This window comes from Monodelphis domestica, chromosome 5 (assembly GCF_027887165.1).
Source record: "Monodelphis domestica isolate mMonDom1 chromosome 5, mMonDom1.pri, whole genome shotgun sequence".
Classification (NCBI taxonomy): domain Eukaryota; kingdom Metazoa; phylum Chordata; class Mammalia; order Didelphimorphia; family Didelphidae; genus Monodelphis; species Monodelphis domestica.
The window spans coordinates 141,774,623-141,797,478 of record NC_077231.1 but is presented as its reverse complement, the minus strand read 5'-3'; the positions used below and the strand labels follow the sequence as shown (position 1 = coordinate 141,797,478).

General features: G+C 35.1%; 1 protein-coding gene across 3 annotated transcripts in view; it reads right to left on the bottom strand.

Annotated features, from left to right (window-relative positions):
* Nucleotides 1-1,250: 1,250 nt before the first annotated feature.
* TAF3 (TATA-box binding protein associated factor 3) overlaps nt 1,251-22,856 on the bottom strand; it is a 284,338-nt gene continuing 262,732 nt past the window's right edge. For all 3 annotated transcript variants that reach the window (XM_001363125.4, XM_056799436.1, XM_056799435.1), the window contains 2 exons: nt 5,052-5,158; nt 1,251-3,284 (listed from right to left, as the gene is read on the bottom strand). In XM_001363125.4, coding sequence (XP_001363162.1) covers nt 3,170-3,284; nt 5,052-5,158 — 222 coding nt within the window. In that variant the 3' untranslated portion in view covers nt 1,251-3,169. The remainder of the gene's footprint in view (nt 3,285-5,051; nt 5,159-22,856) is intronic.

The window sequence follows — 22,856 nt, the reverse complement described above, 5'->3', positions numbered from 1 at the left end:
TCACTGTAGTTAAGTGCAGACACCTTCAGAAGAGAAATACCTTGTCAACCATAGAAATTTTGCTTTGTGAGGCTACACATGGTTCTGAAGGCAGATTATCTCACGAAAAGAGCTTCTCAGTTACCTGTGAGGGCATCTCTCCGAGTTCCTTAAATCCCCTCCAATAAGATCACCAACCAGGACCCCCACCCCACCCCCACCCCTGCATACTATACCGGCTCCTTCTAAGGTCTGGCTGAGGTCATTTGATTTCCTGAGTGTAGAATCCATTCAAACAATTCATAGTTCATGATTTTTTGCTATACTTGGAAAACTGTTCACCATTTTCAGACAGGGGACAGGGATATTTTAATTTCAAGCAGTACATTAACATCGTTTCCATCATTAAAGAATAAGCAATGGGCTTAATCATTTTCACTGGGATTTCAATTGTTCTGGTTCTTCTAATAATTCTTTATTCCCACTTTCCTTCAAAAGTCAGCAACTTTCCTTTGCTCTATCAGAGGTTTCTGGTCTGAACCCAGCAAAGCTTCCCTCAATTAGTCAATCTGTCTTTCTTGATAATATAAGCTTTTCTTTTCATGTTCTGCTCTTCACTAAATAAGGTAAATGAATATGTAGTCTGTGGCATGCTTTAGAGCTTCTGGGTTACTATTTTTTCAGCGGTCTTAAGAAACCTAAAGATGCCCAATTTTCCCAACACCTTTATGGAGAGTGTTTCATTTTCTAAAATACATTTTTCCTTGCATTTTCTTGAACTCTCCCTAGTTAGTGATATGGACAGTTGTCCACTAGAGTCTGAGACTGAGCTCATTTCACACAGGCCACTGCACTGCACAGGATGGTAACGGCTTTTGGTCTCTGGTGACCTGGGCTGGATTCAACTCAGTGACCTAGAGGTGAAAGGCTCCGTATTCCATTACTAATCCCTTGAGCTATCCAGCCCCCTGAAAATGATTCTTTGGTTTTATTACTGCAAAGACCATTTATAAAATCATGAACTGGATTTAGGAAAGCAACCATGAAATAGCAAGGGACAACAAACTGATTGAAATTCCTTAAATGTAGTAATGTAGTATGGACTGAAGTCTCTCAGTCAGTATGATTGGTAAAAAAAAAAAAGTAAAAGTTCTATAGATACTTCTTTTCTTATTTCACTAGCATGACCTACTTCCTTAAATATGGTAACTTTGGGTCTATTACCCATGACTCAGGGAACAAACTCCTAAAGGAAACAGCAAAGCAAACTATGAAACAGCCAACAGTCTTTATTTGACCTCCCCCCACGCTGAAAAAAAAAAAGGACTAATAAGTAGATTTGCATGTGGGTGAAAATGTTACACAAAGAAGTAATAAAACATAGAATGATCCCAAATTAATACAAAACAAAAGACATTCTCAGTGAATAAGATTAGTGGGGTGTTTGCAGGGATGGAACAATCTTTAGGAGAAGCATTAAACAAAGAGGGAAAGGCAATGTTGTACTTTAAATTAATCAACTCTTCCTCCACTGATTTGCAATTTAACAGTCATGAGAGGAAAACCTTATTTCTCCTATTCTGACTATGTGTTTTAAAAAATAAGATAAATTCATACCTTAGTATCAGTTTACTTGACCATTAAACAGTTTCTGTTATATTTATGTAACAGGTTGAAAGCCTGTATTCAAGATATTTATCACTTTATAGTCCAAAGATTGTTTCAAAATTGAGTAACAAAGCCTGCCTTTATTCCAAAGTTCCCGAAATATAAATGTTGTTAAAATTAAGTTCAATGTACTATATTGGAGTAAATTATTTGCTTTACTGCCAAGACGTCCATGTACCACCTCATAATAAATACCCAATACTATAATAAAATTTTGTGACATCCTACAATTTGATTTTCTTCTTTAAAAATATTAATAGCACACTTTATTGTAGTCTCAAATTATAATACTAGTCAACAAGTTTGCAGAAACAAGCCATTATGAACACAAACTGCTACAGCATTGGTTGTCTGACCCTTACTCAATCTACATGTCCCTTTTAATAAAATTAAGCCAAAACACTGGACAGAAACAAAAGATGACAAAACAATTTTAAAACACATGCTAGAGATTTATATCCCCTTGTTATTCTTCCCACTGCTAGGGCCCTTCTTCCTTCACAATACTATTGGGTGGCTGCTTAACTACTTCTTAACCTAAATTCTTTTGAAAAATAGTTCTTTCCCCTTCTGGGTTCATGGAAAACAGTAATTACAGACATGGCTGAAATCACAGTGGATTTCAGACAGCTAGAATTGAACACGATAAAAAAATTTAAAAATAAGTACTTCATAAATATTCAATATTTACATTAAGGGAAATCTTTTAATTTGAAGTATTTTTATACAAATTGATGAAATGTACAAGCAATGAGAAGAGACACCAGCAGCTTAGAGATCAACAAAATTATGAAACAACCAAAAATATAAAATATATTACAATTAACATAAAACAATCTGCACAAAAGAAAACTGGTCACAATAGAAACCTTTCTTTTAAAAAAATAAGATATTTCACAAAAAGCATGAACATGTTTACACATAAGTACTAAAAATTGTGGTGGTGGGGGAAATCATATATTCTTATCACAAAAATATTTACCAGCGTCCCAACTGGAATTTTCTTTCATGTTATTACGATTATTTGACTATGCAGAGAAAAAAGCTGAAAACTATATTCAGACTAATGAAATCACTCCTTAAATTACAGTCAAAGCCATTTACACATTATCCTCTCATCTAACACCTTAATGAAAAGGCTCTGGAGAGAAGAAAGAAAATCAAAAGGGAAGAAAAATGATTTTTTTTTATTTACAATACTTGTCACTGCTATTGTAGAAATGTAAGAGTGGAAGATGGATCATCAACTCAATTAGCCCTCATGCCACTCTATTTGAGTTTATCTTCAGGAGATGAAAACTTGAGATCATACTAAAATTGTATCCCATGGGGGCCAAACACATTCAGAAGATAACAGTCCAGAATAGACCATTTATTCTTGTTACTGAATCATTCAAGATTCATAATCTCTATAACTCAAAGGCGGTTGAGATGGAAGAACTGCACTGAAATCTCTCAAAGACGTCAGAGGAGAAGCCCAACCGTGACATTCAGCAGCTGAGACCATCCCACCATGGAGACTTCAGTGTGCTCGGTGCTTCCTCTTCTTATGCTTTTTGTCTTTCTTTTTGTTGGCACACATGGGACAGAACCACTGCATTTCTTCTGGGGGTGCAGCCATTAGTCCAACGCAGGGCCTAAATTTTTACAGATAACCCACAAAATCTCAGTTAAAGAGTTTATTACTAAGTTAAATTTTCTTTTCTACATTCTTCAGGATGATTACTTTCTAGCTTGTAACACTTATCTTATGAAAATTTTAAAAAGTCAAATAGTTGTTTACATATAATTGTATACTCAAGAATTGTTTTGATACCTTCTCACAAATTGTCAATAGTCAAATTTTATTTGCTTAGAAAGAACTTCTTAGTTTACATGGAAAATAGCTGACCTCAAATGTTTTCCTTAAAAAATTATCTTTTTTTTTATCTTAAGGATTTTTTGAGATGCTACACTAGTATTTGCATATTTTGGGAACATAAAATGCTTCAAGGTCCTATTCTATATTTATTTTAAGACCTTTATATCCCTTTCAAGGATAATGAGATATCTCAGCAGGATTTGAAATTATATTAGTACCACAAGTGTCATAATTTGTAGCCCATAGTTATAGTTAATATTTAGCAAATGACTATAATAATGAGGTAGTTTTCCTATGAAAAACAACAGTAACAAATCTTTATTTGAGTGATTTTCTCTTTTTTTGTGTGTAGACACTTAAAAGAAAATGTCAGGATTCTTTGGGTAAATTATGCCAAGCTACATTCTAGATAGTGGGGCTCAAAGGTTTCTCTTAACAGTTTTGGTAACATCAAAAAACATGTGAATGGTAGAACAGTGGTAAAACAGTCTTTTAAAGTAAATAGAGCCATTTTAAGCACCTTCAATTACTTTAAAATTTAAAACAAAAATTTTTTTAACTGCTCCTACTGATATTTTAGCTCCTATTCTAAAAACATTAAAGTTTCTGAGGAGAATTGTTCTTTGGGAGGGTGGGTTGGGATAGGGAGGAGAGTTTGGGGGAAGGAATGAAAGAAAATATATTTATTTCTTCCTTTAAAAAATTGTTTTGGGAAATAAGATAAATCAGAAGCCATTCAAAAAATATTAATAATCCAAAGTGCTATTTCTGACATTGACTATCTGTGTGACTTCTGACAGGTCATGCCATTCTCATCCAGGCCTCAATGTTCTCATCTGTAAAATGAAAGGACTGTACAGGAAGGCCTCTGAGTTCTCTTCTAGTTCGTCATCTATGAACCTCTGAGTTTTCTGTAATTCAGGTGAGGGATACCAGTAACACTGGGCACTTGTATAGCATCTTTATTTGTTAAGTTCCAGGAGGTACTTTGAAATAATATTAGCAGCTGTTATTTCTATAGAGCTTTTACCTTGATGAAGGGCTCTCCATACAGGATACTATTTGAAAGTAATCATTTTAAGCAGTCCTTAAGAGAGGACAATAGTAATTTTTGTGTTTCAATGGCAATAGGCTTGTCTGATGAGAAAACTTTCTCTCCCTCAATGTAGATCAGAACCTGTTGTATAACATATTCTTTTCCAAAAAATTTTAAACATTAATTTTTAATAAAGTTTTGAGTTCAAAATATTCACCCTACCTCTTCCCTTCTGCTTGTCCCTTCAGAAGGCAAAACTTATATTCTTCAAGAGTTGTTTGGGCACTGAAAGATCAAATCACTTGTTCAGAGCCATCTAGTGTATGCCCAAGGCAGGAGTTGAACTCAGGCCTTCCTGACTAGGAAAATGACTTTCTAGTCACTATATCATAATGCCTTTTAAGCAGTCATTGAGAATCAATATTTTTTTAAACATAAAAGGGATGTTACAGGGGCTTTCTTCTTCTCTTAGAAAATGTGAAGGGGGAAAAAGTCTGAGCAACTTACCAATGGTACCAGTCATCACAGTCATCACAGCCAATCATTGGACTGCCATCATCTGGTTTGTTACATCCAGGACAGATCCAGATCTGATTGCCCCATTCATCTCGGATCTGTGGTATTTCAATAAGGGAGTGGGGGAGGAGAATAAAAGTATAACAAGGAACAAAGAGAACAATCATTATTTTATATCTTGAATTCAAAGAGGGGAAAAATAACTGAAACTGAAAATAAAACATACTTCTAATTAAAGGTATGACCATTTTCACTAATCTTATGCTGGAGAGAAAATAACTAATAACTGCTTAAACATTACCACTCAAACTGAATCCTGACTTTCTAAATTGCTTGACATAAGACATAAAACAATGTTTATCACAATATTTGGCCCTTAGTAAATGTCTGTTGATAAATGTGCAGTCCCTCGATATGCAAGATATATATTGTGAGAGAGAGAGAGAGAGAGAGAGAGAGAGAGAGAGAGAGAGAGAGAGAGAGAGAGAGAGAGAGAGAGAGAGAGAGAGAGAGTCTGGGTGTGAACAATAACATCTGTACCTGCCTACATCCTAGAGAATATTCTAACAGATGCAAACCTTTAATTATATAACCTTTACAGCTAACATTTCTGAAAGCTATGGAGCCCAACTAACATAGAATTTTCTGCATGAGATACATGGATTTAATATACATAGAGAAACATGCATGTATTACTTTATTACTTATTAGCCAAACCCTTCTCCTGAACTAGCTGATAAGATCAAGGATATAAAAGAGTTGTTACTAAGTAACTTTCCATTCCCATTATGACATTTACAGTACAGTACAATCTACTAAAGGGCAAATGAAAACAACGCTAAGGAGGCCAAACATTTACCCATTCAAATGTTGGTTTGCTATATTCTATATCCTCTGAATTTTATTTAATCAACCTAGCGGTTCTAACCAGCACACTTTTATTAGGAAATTTCTCAGAACTTCACAGAATGAACAAAAATTTAGAAAATAATTCTACAATTAAAACATAAAATAGTAAAAGATTAAGAATTATTATAATAGGATAGCTTATAATTTTCATTAATTTTGTAAGAATTTATCTATTCCTCCAACAATATTCTATTTTTATAGAGGCTGCATATACCACACAGTAGATGACCAAACCAGGGGAAGCCCATTTCATTTTTGACCTGATGAAATGCTCTTCACATAAGTATTGTTTAAAACTCACCAGTTTTGAAGACTTGGAAAGTTGTTTTTATTGTACAGTACCTAAGGCACATTGTGCTGGCATTAAAGATCTTTGTAAGCCATTACATCTATCGTTTTTCTTTCATTTATTGATTTCAAGAGATAATATGGATTAAACTAGCCCTTGCTGCCTAGGTATCATGAAGTTCCTGGGTATAACTCCTTTTAAGTTAACTATTCCATTTGAACTGTCCTCAGATACATTTATAATAAAATATTTTGAATTTTAGTTCTGTGTTTTTATTTCTGTACTACAGTAAAAGCTCTGTAGGGGGAGGGATTAAGTGATATTTAACATGTCAATGTTCTCCCAGTGCATAGCAGAGAGCTCTGAACACATCAGACATTGTATTATTGTTCACTGTTTGCTGAATGGATATTTCATATCACAAGGCTATAGCATCTATGTCCCATGAGCATCTATGTCTTACCATAAAGACCATAAAACAAGTCTTCAAGAAAAAGAATGCTTTCCTTTCTCCATCCAGGGTCTACCTATCTTTCAAGACCCAAATCAGATTCCATTTCTTCCACTAAACCTTCCTTGATCATCCTCACGATCTGGGAAGAAATATCTCTGTAAGAGTCTTGTCACAATCATTGGCATTTGATGAATAGCCCTGGGCTTGGGGCCAAACAGAGCTTAGGTTCTGGTTTTGCCACTTACTAACTATGCCACTATGTGAAAGTTATCATTTCTCTGACCTCCAACTTCCTAATCTATAAAATGGGGAGAATAATATTTGTGCTATTGACTTCACAGTAAAAGTGAACTAATATCACCACCATTTATTATTTAATTTTATTGCCAGAGCTTGTATTCTGTTGGTTTAGTCTTTGAGGATCCAAAGTCATATAACATATCATAATGAGGCACTGGGATATGCCTTTTGTGAACAGTTTGTTGAGCAATACTCCAGGAAAAACCAACTCGATGAAATATGCATATTGCTGATTATGAGATACAGTTGAATGGGCAGGCCATTGAGTGTGTTTGTGTGTGTGGGAGTGTGGGAGAGACAGACAGAAAACACACAAAAACTTTCTTGCTTTAAAGCAAAAAAAAAAAACCCAACAAAACAACAAAACAAACCCAAAAAACAGATAAAGATTTGTTTTTTATGATGGGATAGTATTTCATATCAGTTCATTGTACAGTAATTTATCTATTAATTCAACAACATTCTATTTTTGTATAGCATATAGTGGATGAGCAGAAGAGGAAAATCTTTTGTATATGTTTGTTCTGCTGATCTACTTTTCACAAAGTGTTTGTTTTTGACTAATGAAGAAAAGTATATAGATGGATTTTGGGGAAAATTTCTTCTTTCTCTAGCTAGATTATAAGATCTCTGAAAACAGAGGTTTTATCTTATATGTTTATTCTATTCTTTTCTATGCTTTACACATAATAAGTGCTTAGTATTTATTCTTTGAAGATATTTACATACTTTCCTTTTTTACTTCTTAAAATCATTATAAAAAGATGTCATGGATCTAGAGTTAGACGGAAGGGAAGGGAAGGGAAGGGAAGGGAAGGGAAGGGAAGGGAAGGGAAGGGAAGGGAAGGGAAGGGAAGGGAAGGGAAGGGAAGGGAAGGGAAGGGAAGGGAAGGGAAGGGAAGGGAAGGGAAGGGAAGGGAAGGGGAGAGGAGGGGAGAGGAAGGGGAAGGGGAAGGGGAAGGGGAAGGGGAAGGGGAAGGGGAAGGGGAAGGGGAAGGGGAAGGGGAAGGGGAAGGGGAAGGGGAAGGGGAAGGGGAAGGGGAAGGGGAAGGGGAAGGGGAAGGGGAAGGGGAAGGGGAAGGGGAAGAAAAAGTTCAGTAAAGCCAATCAACACAGAAAACATTACATGCAACATTCCTCATTTGCAGAATGGAGTAAGGTATGAGAATGCTAACATTTATTCTGTGGGGCTAAGGTTGGTTATTATTTCAAAGCATTGTTTTGATTTTGTTGTTTCCATTTACACTGTTACATAGTCTCTGTGTATATTATTATCTTGGATTTGCTTACTTCACATTGCATCAGCTCATTATAATTTCCCCTGCTTTTCTGTATTTATTATGCTATATATAAATATTATCTACAATTTACATATTCTATTCTATATATTATATTTTAATAGCACATGAATAGTCTATTACATTTTTTTAATCACTCTAGCTGATGGGACATTTAACTGTTTCCAGTTCCTTGTGACTGCAAAAAGTGCTACTATTAATATTTTGGTGTATATGGAATCTTTCTTTTTGTCATTGACTTAGCATTAGAATCTCATGGTCAAGAGTTATACAAACTTTGTTCACTTTTATTGGCATAATTTCAAATTGCTTTCTAGAATGGTTGTATTGGTCCACAGCTCCACCAACAATGGATTAACATGTCTATCTTATCATCTTTTCAACCCCTCCAAAATCAACTAATTCCATCATTGGTCATATCAGTCAATTGTGTCAGGTGAAACTTTGAAGTTTAAATTTTTTTTCACTTCTCTTCTTATTAATGATTTGAAACATTCTATTATATGGTTGTTAGTTTGCAATTCTCTTTTGAAAACTGCTTATCAAATTCTGTTTATTTACTTAAAGGCATCTAGTGGTGTAGGCAATAGGGCACTGCACCTGGAGTCACAAAGACCTGAACTCAAAGCTAGCCTCAGACACCTAATAGCTGTGTGACTCTGAGAAAGTCACTATATTTGCCTCAGTTTCCTCAAATGGGGATAATAATAGCACCTACCTCATAGGATTGATGTGAGGAATATATGAAATAATACTTGTAAAAAGTACTTTGCACAGTACTTGGTACATAGGACATACTATGTAAATGCTTATTCCCTTCCTTTCTTTTTTATGAGGAGTGGCTTCCTCCCCTATCAGATTCTCATCAGAGATATTTGATACAAAGATTCTATGCCCCCTGGTGACTGATTCTCTTATTATTCTAGATGCATTATTTTTGTCTATACAATTTTTTCAAATTCATTATATATTTTATCTTTTGTAATGTCCTCTATACTTTCTTTAGTTAAGAAATTTTCCCCTATCTGTATCTGTGAAAGGTGTATGACCTGCTTTTCTCCTAATTTTAAATGGTATATTTACTATTTGGGTCATACCTCTTTTGAAATTATTATGGACTATTACTATAAGTTGGTATAAACCTAATTTCTGAAAACATGCTTGGATAGCTAGGTAGCTGTGGTTTTACATATTTCCATTTAGTATACAGATACTCTTATTGTGAAAATTGGCCAAAGGAGTCAAATCAAATCAAGTAGCACAATTAATTGTTTACAGTGTTCCAGGCATGGTGCTATGCACTGGGGATACAAAGAGTGGCAAAAACAGTCTTTGCAATAAAGGAACTCACATTTTAATGGGGGGTGAGGGGGAGAGATGGATAGGCAAACAGTTATATAGATGATATATACATTTTTTTTCATTTTTTCACTCATTTATAGGCCCTGTGAAGCTTGTGTACCACCATCATCCCTTTTAAAAGCCCTGCACTCTAGGATGAAGCACTGGTGGATAAATGCTTGCTTGTTGACCTTACTAGTAAAAAAAAAAAGTGGCCAAAAATCAAATGGCAAAGAAAATCAACAGCAACAACAAAAATTAGTAAAAACTTCTGTCTTGAAGCCATCAAGAAGGGTGTCATCATGAACACAAATTGCTTAGAAGTCAACATCAAGGTATGTGGAAAGTAGCTAATCAAGTCTTTAAAGATGTGATCCTACTTCTTGTTTCAGTGACTCCAAAAGGTGCCATATAATTAGGCCAGACTACTTTTTGACCACCTACTTGTTCTTTCTATGCAGAAAAATCACAATTTAGAGGCTTTTGAAATAAAAGTAATGTTTTTCCCTCCATAAATCTTAATTATAGCTATAAAATCTCAGAAATGTAGCGAGCTTTTAATCATTTTCAGAAATGGTACTGATGGGGATTTGTTTCTATTACTTCAGATTTTATCCCCACTCTGCTGTGTCCTACTTGGCAGAATAGGCATTTGTCAATAAATAGCTTTCTACCAATAATTTCTAGCTTAACTAATACCTTCAATAGTCTCTTCTTCTGTTCTTCTGTCTTCTCCTAAATACAATAAAATCATTTAGGTAAACCAACAGTTCCAAGTAATTCATGCCACTAACCACCTTTTCCATGAGCTGCTAAAAAGTAGGAACGTGCCCCAAAAAACTTTTGGGACATATGCTTAAATGGGTAGACTGTCATAATGGTCAGAAAGCTTTAAATTAATCAAGCTTTACAGTTTAAATCTGCATTAAGATTTTAGGACATTGTATATAGAAAAATGTCTAAACTGTCCAAACCCTTTCCCCTAGAGATCCCAATATTGTATATATACATCAAAAGTTAAAAGAAGTCAAAGACAAAGATCAAATATAAACCAAAATAGTTCTAGCAACAATACCAGGACAAAATTAAAGAAATCAATTACTTATCAACTGATGAGTAGCAGAAAAAAACAAACTATGGCATGTGGAATAATGGGATATCACTGTGCATTTAGAGATGACAAACATGAAAAAATACAGAGATATATGGGAAAATAAGCAAGAATAGACACAGAGCAAAGTAAACAAACCAAGTAAACAACATACACAATAACGACAACAAAGTCAATGGGGAAAATACATCACTAAAAACAATGCCTGACATCGAGGAACAGAAAAACAATAGGATACCTGTAGAACAGATACTGCCCCCCCTCCCCCGCCAGGGCATGGAGATGGGGAACAATTACGACAGAAATACTGTATATGTTTATATATATATATATAATAAGCAGTTCCTGGATGTTTTTTATTTTATTGTTTTTCTTCAGCATAAAGGAGAGTTCAGAGGTGAGAGAGGAAATGAATGATTCAAACAACAGAAAGTTTCAGTGAAATTTAAAAATTTTAATTGATATGTATACTTCCTATTTGTTTTATTCTTCAGAACTGCTTCTTGTTTCTTTAGAATTTCATTCTTGAAAGTCATCTGTTATAAAATATGACCAATGATTTAAAAAAAAAAACTATTTCTGGGGGCAGCTGGGTAGCTCAGTGGATTGAGAGTCAGGCCTAGAGACTGGAGGTCCTGGATTCAAATTTGACCTCAGACACTTCCTAGCTGTGTGACCCTGGGCGAGTCACTTAGCCCCTTTGCCCAGCCAGTACCACTCTTCTGCCTTGGAGTCAATACACAGTACTTACTCCAAGGCAGAAAGTAAGGGTTTAAAAAACAAAACAAAACTATAATTCTTTGTTAAAATGGAGGACACTGTAGGGTCATTGGGAAGTTATAGTGCTGTTTTAAAAAAACATATACACATTCATACAAATATACAGGATGTCCCAGAAGTCTGAGTGCAATTTTAAGCTCTAAAAGTTTAGCAGTTTGTTTGATTAACCTTTCATGCTATTCTTATTTGATGGAGATGTAGGTTAGATGATGGTATAATTAGGTAAATTTGGAACTACTTGCCTGGTCAGAACCCAAAGAATAGTCATTAATTTTCACTGTTGACTTGGAAGGAAATTTCCATGGTGTATCTCAGGGATCTGAGTTTGGTACTGTATTACTTAACTGTTTTTATCAGTGACTTGGATAAAGAAAGGTACAGGCAGTAAGCTTAGCAAATTTTCAGGGGACACAAAACTGGTGGGAGTGTTGGGGAAGATAAGCTATCTTTTTCTAGCTCTATAAAGTGGTTCTTTGGTAGTCTGATTGGAATAATACTGAATAAGTTAGCTAATTTAAGTTAATTCTTTCATTGTTATTATAATGGTATGGGTCAAACAAGAACAATAATGCTCCCAAAACTCTGACTTGTCTTTTATTTCTATAATGATCATTCTGTAGTTGTAGTCCTATAAACCATTATGTTTTGGAAGGTGAATTCCCAAATAATTTGAACATTCTATAGTTATTATGAATGGAATTTTTTTCTGTATTTTCCTGTCAGGTTTTGTTGATAATATACCAAGGGGCAATTTTCATGATTTATTTTATATTCCACTTTTTTGCTGAAATTGTTAATTTACTGAATTAAATTTTGGCTGATTCTCTAGAGAATCTAGGTGATTATCTATGTAGACCACTCTCCCCTTTTTCTGTTTCTATTTCTTTTGCTGTTCGAGTTTAATGCAGTACTTCAGCAAACTTTTTAAAAAAAAATTTATTTATTTTGTTGAATATTTCCCAATCACGCATAAAAAAAACTTAACCATCATTTAAAAACATTTTGAGTTTCGAATTCTCTTCCACCGGCACCTCCTCCTTGAGAAGGTAAGCAATTTGATATGGATTATATATGTGAAATCAAGCAAAACATTTCCATATTAACCATGGTATAAAAGAAATCACAAATAAATTAACACCCAAAAAAAGAAAGTTTAAAAAAGTAAACTTCAATTTGTTTTCTGAGTTTACCAGATCTCTCTCTGAAGGTGGACTGTATTTTCATCACGGGTCTTTTGGAACTGTCTTGGACCACTGTCTTTTTTTAAAAATTTGAATCTAATTAATTAATTGATTTAGTCAATTTAGAATATTATTCCTTGGTTACAAGAATCATATTCTTTCCCTCCCTTCCCTTCCCCCACCCTTCCTGTAGCTGACATACAATTCTACTGGGTATTACATGTGTCCTAGAGCAAAACCTATTTCCATGCTGTTGATGGTTGCACTAGGATGTTGATTTAGAGTCTACATCCCCAGTCATATCCCCTCAACCTATGTAATCAAGCAGTTGTTTTTCTTCTGTGTTTCTACTCCCACAGTTCTTACTCTGGATGTGGATAGTGTTCTTTCTCATAAGTCCCTCGGAATTGTCCTGGATCATCGCACTGCTGCTAGTAGAGAAGTCCATTACATTCGATTGTACCACAGTGTATCAGTCTGTGTATAATGTTCTCCTGGTTCTGCTCCTCTCCCTCTGCATCAATCCCTGGAGGTTGTTCCAGACTCCATGGAATTCCTCCACTTCATCAATGCTTTGAGCACAATAGTATTCCATCACCAACATATACCACAATTTGTTCAGCCATTCCCCAATTGAGGAACATGCCTTCATTTTCCAGTTTTTTTGCCACCACAAAGAGCGCAGCTATAAATATTCTTGTACATGTCTTTTTCCTTATTATCTCTTTGGGGTACAAACCCAGCAGTGCTATGGCTGGATCAAAGGGCAGACAGTCTTTTAGTGCCCTTTGAGCATAGTTTTAAATTGCTGTCCAGAATAGTCGGATCAATTCACAACTCCACCAGCAATGAATTAATGTCCTGACTTTGCCACATCCCCTCCAACATCCATTACTTTCCATTGCTGTCATGTTAGCCAATCTGCTAGGTGTGAGGTGATACCTCAGAGTTGTTTTGATTTGCATCTCTCTGATTATAAGAGATTTAGAACACTTTTTCATGTGCTTATTAATAGTTTTGATTTCTTTAACTGAAAATTGCCTATTCATGTCCCTTGCCCAATTAGAGAATGGCTTGATTTTTTTATATAATTGGTTTAGCTCTTTATAAATTTGAGTAATTAGACTTTTGTCAGAGGTTTTTGTTATGAAGATTGTTTCCTTTCCCAAAGATCTGACACATATACTATTCTGTGTTCACCTAATTTACTTACAGTTTCCTTCTTTATATTCAAGTAATTCACCCATTCTGAGTTTATCTTGATGTAGGGTGTGAGATGTTGATCCAAACCTAATCTCCGAAACTGTCTTCTAATTTTCCCATCAGTTTTTATTAAATAGTGGATTTTAGGTGGTAGCTGGGTAGCTCAGTGGATTGAGAACCAGTCCTAGAGACGGGAGGTCCTAGGTTCAAATCTGGCTTCAGCCACTTCCCAGCTGTGTGACCCTGGGCAAGTCACTTGACCCCCATTGCCTAGCCCTTACCACTCTTCTGCCTTGGAGCCAATACACAGTATTGACTCCAAGACAGAAGGTAAGGGTTTCTTAAAAAAAAAAAAAAAAGTGGATTTTGGTCCCCAAAGCTGGGATCTTTGGGCTTATCATAGACTGTCTTGCTGAGGTCACTTACCCCAAGTCTATTCCACTGATCCTCCTTTCTGTCTCTTAGCCAGTACCAAATTATTTTGATGACCACTGCTTTATAGATAGTTTAAGATCTGGGTCTGCAAGTCCTCCTTCCTTTGCATTTTTTTTTTCATGATTTCCCTGGATATCCTTGATCTTTTGTTCTTCCAAATGAATTTTGTTATGGTTTTTTCTAATTCGGTAAAAAAGCTTTTTGGTAGTTCAATGGGTATGGCACTGAATAAGTAAATTAATTTGGGTAGGATTGCCATTTTTATTATGTTAGCTCATCCTACTCATGAGCAATTGATGTTTCTCCAATTGTTTAGATCTAGTTTTAATTGTGTGGAGAGTGTTTTGTAGTTGTGTTCATATAGTTTCTGTGTTTGTCTCGGCAGATAGATTCCTAAGTATTTTATATTGTCTAGGATGATTTTAAATGGAATTTCTCTTTCTCACTCTTGCTGCTGAGATGTGTTGGAAATATATAGAAATGCTGATGACTTATGTGGGTTTATTTTGTATCCTGCAACTTTGCTAAAGTTGTTGATTATTTCGACTAGCTTTTTAGTTGATTCTCTAGGATTCTTTAAGTAGACGATCATATCATCCGCAAAGAGTGATAGCTTGGTCTCCTCATTGCCTATTTTAATACCTTCAATTTCTTTTTCTTCTCTAATTGCTACTGCTAATGTTTCTAGCACAATGTTAAATAATAGCATAAATGCATCCTTGTTTCACTCCTGATCTTATTGGGAAGGTTTCTAGTTTATCCCCATTGCAGATGATGTTTGCTGATGGTTTTAGATATATATTGCTTCTTATTTTTAGGAAAGGCTCTTCTATTCCTATGCTTTCTAGTGTTTTCAATAGGAATGGATGTTGTATTTTGTCAATATTGTCTTTTTCTGCATCTATGGAGATAATCATGTGATTTTTGTTGGTTTGCTTGTTAATGTAGTCAATTATATGGGTGGTTTTCCTAATACTGAACCATCCTTGTATTCCTGGTATGAATCCTACCTGGTCATAGTAAATATAACCCTCATGATTACTTGCTGGAGTCTTTTTGCTAGTATCCTATTTAAGATTTTTACATCTATATTCATTAATGAGATTGGTCTATAGTTTTCTTTCTCTGTTTTTGACCTGCCTGGCTTTGGAATCAGTACCATATTTGTGTCGTAAAAAGAATTTGGTAGAACTCCTTCTTTGCTTATTCTGTCAAATAGTTTGTATAATATTGGGATTAGTAGTTCTTTGAATGTTTGATAGAATTCATTTGTGAATTCATCTGGACTTGGGGATTTTTTCTTAGGGAGTTCTTTGATGGCTTGTTCAATTTCTTTTTCTGATATGGGGTTGTTTAGGTAGTCTATTATTTCTTCCTCTGTTGTTAGTCTAGGCAATTTATATTTTTGAAAATATTCATCCATATCACCTAGATTGCCATATTTAATGCCATATAATTAGGCATAATTATTTTTTAATGATTGCCTTAATTTCCTTTGGGCCACTGTCTTGATTAGAGTAGCTAAGTCTTTCACAGTTGGTCATCCTTCCAATACTGCTGTTACTGTATACAATGTTGTTTTTCTACTCACCTCACTTTGCATCAGGTCATATAAGAACTACCTGTTGTTTTTTTTAAAATATCCTTTTCATTCTTTCTTATAGTACAATAGAATGTTATCACAATTAATACACCACAATTAGTTTAGCCATTCCCATTTGATGTTTATTGTCTTGATTTTCAATTCTTTGCCATCACAAAAAAGAGTTGCTATTAATATTTTTTTTTGTGCAAATAGAACCTTTTTATCTTTTCTTTGATCTCTTTGGGATAGAGACTTAATAGTGGTCATTCTTAGTCAAACAGTATGCATAGTTTTGCAGTCCTATGGGTGTAATTGCAAATTGTTCTCTTTAATGATTAGACTAGTTCACAACTCTATCTACAATGCATCAGTGTCCCAATTTTTCCATATTCTTTCCAGCATTTCTCATTTTCCCTTTCTGAGAGGTGTGAGGTGGTAACTCAGAATTGTTTTAATTTAAATTTCTTTAATCAGTAGTGATTTTGAGAATTTTTTTTTCATGTGAATGTTGGCGGTTTTAATTTTTTCTTCTAAAAACTGTGTGTTTATATCCTTTGACCATTTATCAACTGGGGAATGGTTCTTGTTTGGTCGTAAACTCTTCCTTTATTCACAGATTTGACAGGCACATTTTTCCATGCTCCCCTAATTTATATCAACCTTTATGTGTAAATAATTTATTTATTTTGACCATATCTTGGTATAAAGTGTAAGAAGTTGGTGTGTGCCTAGTTTTTGCCAAACTGCTTTCCAATCTTCCCAGCAATTTTTGTCAAATATTATATTTTTACCCTCAAAGCATGGACCTTTGGGTTTATCAAACATTAGATTACTATGGTTATTTATTACTGTGTATTGTGCACCCAGTCTACTCTGCAGATCCACCACTTTATTTCTTAGCCAGCAAGATTATTGCTTTGTAATATAGTTTGAAATCTGGAGCTGCACTTTCCTTAACTTTTTTTTCCCATTTATTCCCTTGATATTCTTCTTCCTGATGAATTCTGATACTATTTTTTCCTAGCTCTGTAAAATAATTCTTTGGTAGTTTGTTTGGTATGGTACTGAGTAAGTAAATTAACTTGAGTAGAATTATCATTTTCATTGTATTGGCGCAGCTTACCCATAAGCAAATAAAATTTCTCCAGTTGTTTAGATCTGTCTTTATTTGTGTGAAGAATGTTTTGAAATTGTGTTTATATAATTCTTGAGATTGTTTTGGCAGGTAGATTCTGAAATATTTTACATGGTTTGCAGTTATTTTAAGTGGAATTTCTCTTTCTATCTCTCCCTATTGGGTTCTGTTGGTACTACATAGAAATGCTGATGATATATATGGATTTATTTTATAGTCTGTAACTTTGCTGAAGATGTTAATTAATTCATCTAGGTTTTTAGTTGATTCTCTAGGGTTCTCTAAATATAACATCTGCATAGAATGATAGTTTTATTTCCTCAATCCTTATTTTTATTCCCTCAATTTCTTTTTCTAATTGCTATAGTTAGTATTTCTAATTTCTAATATTGCATAATGGTGGTGATAATGGACAACCTTACTTCATTCCTGTTCTTATTGGGAAGGCTTCAAGTTTATTTTATAATGCTTGCTCTTGCTTTTAGATAGCTACTATTTATTTTAATAAAGGCTCCATTGATTCCTATGCTTTCTAGTGAATTATAGGAATGGGTGTTATTTGATGTTGTTATTAATATGGTCAATTATGTTGATAATATTGAACCAGTCCAGGGCAGCTGGATGGAACAGTAGATAAGATCAGGAGGACCTGGGTTCAAATATGGCTTCAACTACTTCCTAGGTATGTGATATTGTTCAAGTCACTTAACCCTGTTTGCCTAACCTTTATCCTTCTGTCTTAGTGTTTTTACTAAGAGACATAGTAATGGTTAAAAAAAATTTGATCCAGTCTTACACTCCTGGTATAAATCCCACCTGGTCATAGTGCATGATCTTTGAGAAATGATGCTGTAACTGTCTTGCAAATATTTTATTTAATTTTTTTGAACTGACATTCATTAAGAAAATTGATTTATAGTTTTCTTTCTCTGTTTTTGTTCTCTCTGGCTAAGGTATCAAAAACATATTCATGCCATAAAATGAATTTGATAGGACTGCCTCTTTACCAATCCCCCCCCCCCCCCCATGTAGTTTTTGTTGTATTTGGACTGACCATTCCATAAAAGTTTGGTAGAATTCACTTGCAAATCTATTTGGTCCTGGTGATTTATTCTTAGAAAGCTCATATTGATGGCTTGTTCAATTTCTTTATCTAAAACAGGATTATTTAAGTATTCTACTTCTATTAATCTGGAAAGGTCAAATTTTTGCAAATATTCATCCATTTTACTTAGATCATCAAATTTTCTAGCAAATAATTGGGCAAAATAACTTCTAAAATTGCTTTATTTTCATCTTTACTGGTGGTGCATTCATCCTTTTAAATTTTACTTTATTAATTCTTGCTGTCTTGTGAGATTATTAGTTTCTACTTGACCAATTCTAATCTTTAATGACTGATTTTCAACTATGAACTTTTGATTTTCCTTTTCGGTTTGGTCTATCCTGCTTTTCATGGCTCCCAGCAGGTCAATTCTGGTATCCAATTTGCTATTACATTATTTGGTTTCTGTGCTTCTTTTTCCATATGGGCAATTTTGTCTTTTAAGATGTTATTTTCTTTCTGTATTACTTTCATTTCTTTCCCCCATTTTTTTCTATCTTTCTTACTTGGTTCTTGAACTCCTTTTTGAGTTCCTCAAGAGTTTATAACCAATTTCCATTTTTTAGGAAAAGTTTGGATGTGTTTGCTTGTTTGTCACTCTCTGCTACAACTTTTGTATTTTGCTCTTTTACTTCACAGAAATTATCCAGGGTCAAGAGCTTTTTTTGCTTTTGTTTATTCCTTTTGCCATTAGTGGACTGGGGTTCCTACATGTTGATTGCTTTCTTAGCTTCTGTCTCCCATGGCTTTGTCTTGGAAACATCTTCCTTTCCCAGTTAGAAGCCCTAGTGAGGGCAGGTAATGTGATGTTCTTTGTGTATCACGCTTTAAAGCATTTTGCCCTGAGGCTATCTTTCCAGTCCCTGCTGCCTTGGCTGTATCCAGCCTTGTTTCTGCCCAAACTCTGTGCTTTGCTGCCAAGGCTCCATGCTCTTCAGCCTCGGGTTTCAAGTCTCTCTGCCAAGGCCTTACACTGCCCTCAGGGGTACATTCAGCCAGCACCCGAGAATTTAGAAATTGCCTGGCCCTCGCTCTGACTCTGGTGTGGTAGGTGGTATGGGGGAGGGGTGATGAGCTTGTGCTTTGATAAGTGCAGTTTCTCCCCTTTATAGCATGGGAATCCCCAAACACTGCCTACCTTTAAGGCTGCATCCAGTGGGAGAGCCACTTTACTGGTCTGATTTTGATTTCAGTCCTTTTGAGACACTTTAACAGTGATCAGTTGGAAGGAGATTCAGAAATCTCCTGCTACTACAATGCCATCTGAGCTCTGCACCTTAAAATTTGATACTAATAATTCTGTAAGTTTTCCAGTTAGCCAATTCTGATTTTTAAGAAGTTATTTTCATCAGTGAATTTTTGTACCTCTTTTTTCCATCTGGCTAATTCTATTTTTGAAGGTATTATTTTCTTAAGTATTTTTTGCACCTTTTTGAGCTTTTCATAGTTTTCTTCCTGTGAAGATTAAATTTAACACTCCCCTGATTATAATAATGAAAATTCTTAACTCTTCCCTGATTGTGAAGATTAAATTGTAACCCCTGTTTATTTTTAGAACACAGTACTTAAAAGTTAAGTATGGAGATCTACCCATTTTTAGATTTAATCACTAAAGGTGCAAACACCCCATTTCACACACTGAGTGGGGAAGGTCTGTGAACCACATGTGTGATAGTGGATGATGAATCAGAATCAACTGACTGACTTCTGGGCCGTCCTAAAACAAAGTGTCAACTGTGATTGACAGATGTAAAATTAGGGGAATACACAAGAAGTAACTCAAAAGAAGCGTCTTAAAAAGGAACTGTTACTTCCTGTGAGATTGAGTTCTTCATTTTTTGGTTGTGATTGATAGATGTAAAATTAGGGGAATACACAAGAAGTAACTCAAAAGAAGTGCCTTAAAAAGGAACTGTTACTTCCTGTGAGATTGAGTTCTTCATTTTTTGGAAGTGGAAACTGGAGGAATTCTTCATTCTTTGATCTGCTGACTGGACTTGAGACCCTGTTTCCTGGTGAGGCTGATAAAGAATCTGCTGACTGGACTGACACATGGTGAGTGAAAATCTGACTCTTAACTGCTGGATTTTTCTGAAAAACCTATCCTCTGTTACTCTTGAGAGACATTCCCTGGGTCTTCAGCTTTGCTGAGGCCAGGTGAAACTAATTCTCTGATTTCTTGCTTTACTCTTTCTACATTTTGTAAATAAATTGTAAATAAAATTTCTTTGGAATTAATTAAATTCCTGGTGACCACACTCTCAAATAATCAAGTCCAACCCTTTAAAATTTAACCCTATTTCCCCCTTACATTCTTTTGTTTTCATTTCTTTATTTTAATTTTTCCTCTGCATTCTTGTTGGATTTTGAAAATCACTTTTTTAGTTCTTCAAAGAATTCTTGTTGGGTTTGTGTCCAATTCACATTTTTCTTTGAGTTTTGCTTGTAGCTGTTTTGATAAGTCATTTTCTCCTTTTAAGCTCGTGTCTTGATCTTTCCTATCACTATAGTATCTTTTTTTATGGTCAGATTCTGTTCTCAGTGTACTTCAGACTTTTTCACACTACCATTTTTAGAACTAATTCTGGTAATTTGGTAGCTTTTTTGGTGCTTCTAAGATATGATCTGGGAATAAGTAAGGTCATTGCTTTCCTGGTTTCTACACTGGTCTTTACCCAGTTTGGGTCCCTGTTCCCTTGGGACTAGAAGTGGCACTGACCTGCTTCTTTCTCCCCTTGAACTATGACCCAGAAGTTGGTATAGGCAATGTTGTTGTCAATAGCATATTGCCCTGCATCTAGTGTTAGCATAAAGGTACTCTGTAATCTCTTTCTGGTTTGTTCCCTTACTGATACTGGCTTGAGAGCTTTTGAAGCTGCTGCTGCTTCTGTCACCATCACCTAGTCCCACTACTGGTGTTTTCTTCATATGGGCTCTAGGTCAGTCTCCTCCCCCTGTCACAGATCTTTCTCTCTGACCTGCTACATTGACTTGGGCAGGAATACTGTCTTGCTCTGAACTTTTGTTGAATCTGTCATTCCAGAATTTGATTTTAAAGTTGTTAAGAGAGCTCAGCTGAGTGTTTCTTCTACAATGCCATCTTGGCTCCACCCCATTAATCCTTGAACAAATTTCTTATGTATGTACATACATGATCCATCTTTTATCTGACTCAGATGAAAGTGAGATTCATCTCATCTATCCTTTCATCCTATTCTCTAGTTTTGCTTAATCTTCCTTTTGTGCACACAAATTATGAGAAATACTAAGTTCCATCCTCCTTTCCTAGTTATCTTCCTTTTTTTTATTCCCGTAAGACACGCAAAATAGAACTAAACCTAATATTAACAACTACATCAATAACATTTATATAGCCTCTACCATGTGCCTGGTATTGTGCTAAGTGTTTCATAATTATTATCCAATTTTAGAGAAGTAAATGCTATTATTACTCCCATTTTACATTTGAGGAAACTGAGGCAACCAACGATAAAGTGATTTGTCCAGGATCACATAGCTTGTGTCTGAGAATACATATGAACTCATGACTTCCTGGCTATAGGCCCAGTGCTCTATCTACTGTACCATTTAGCTACCCCAAGTTGATGGATTGAATTTCCTTACTAAGGAGTTCCCTTACACGGACAAAATCATAGATCTGGGGAAAAGACAACTTACTAGACATCGATAGATTGCTGGAAACATAAAGACAAAAATGGAAATGGCCTACTCCTCAAATAGCTTACATTCTACTGAGGGGAAAAAGCATGCACAGTATACAGATAGGTAAGCATAAAATATAATAAAAGTACAAGTATTTTTCAGTAGGAAGAGGACTAAAAACCAAGGTACATGCAAGGTCTAACAGAATAGGTAATGTAAGCTGGCCCTGAAATGGAGTGTATCTGCTTAGATTGTGATTTGTACTACTGGAATAAGTATCCAAATCAATGAGACCATAAATCTATTTAAGCACTTAAGAATAACTGGAAAGCATGTTTAGAATTTTTAAATCTGGCTTTGTTTTACCATTAAGGAGTGAAGACCTCTATATCTGCATTCCCAGAAAACTGAAGTGGTAACAAAGAGCCCATTTATCTTTTTTTTCTTTTTAAACTATTGCATTCTATCTTAGAATCAATATTGTACATTGACTCCAAGGCAGAAGAATGATAAGGGGTAACAATGGGGATTAAGTGACTTGCTCAGTCATACATTTAGGAGTCTATATATCTTCTACTCTTCACATGTCATAAGTTGCATCTAATTATAATAATGCAGTTGTACCCAATGATTCTTAAGTTCCTAAAAATAGAGGCTAGCAATAAAACTATGGTGTGACACTTTGGAAAGAACACTAGACTTTGGAGTTTCAGAACCTGACCTGAAATCTAGCTCAGCCACTGACTTCTTTTTTTTTTTAAAGTTTTTAAAACATTATTTTATTTGGTCATTTTCATAATTGTTCATTGGAAACAGATCATTTTCTTTTCTTCCCCCCCCAAACCCCGGCCACTCCTTCCCTAGCCGAGGCACGATTCGTCTGGGTATCACATGTGTCCTTGCTCTGAACCCATTTCCTTGTTGTTGGTATTTGCATTAGGGCGCTCATTTAGCATCTCTCATCGATCATGTCCCCTCAACCTCTGTACTCAGGCAGTTGCTTTTCC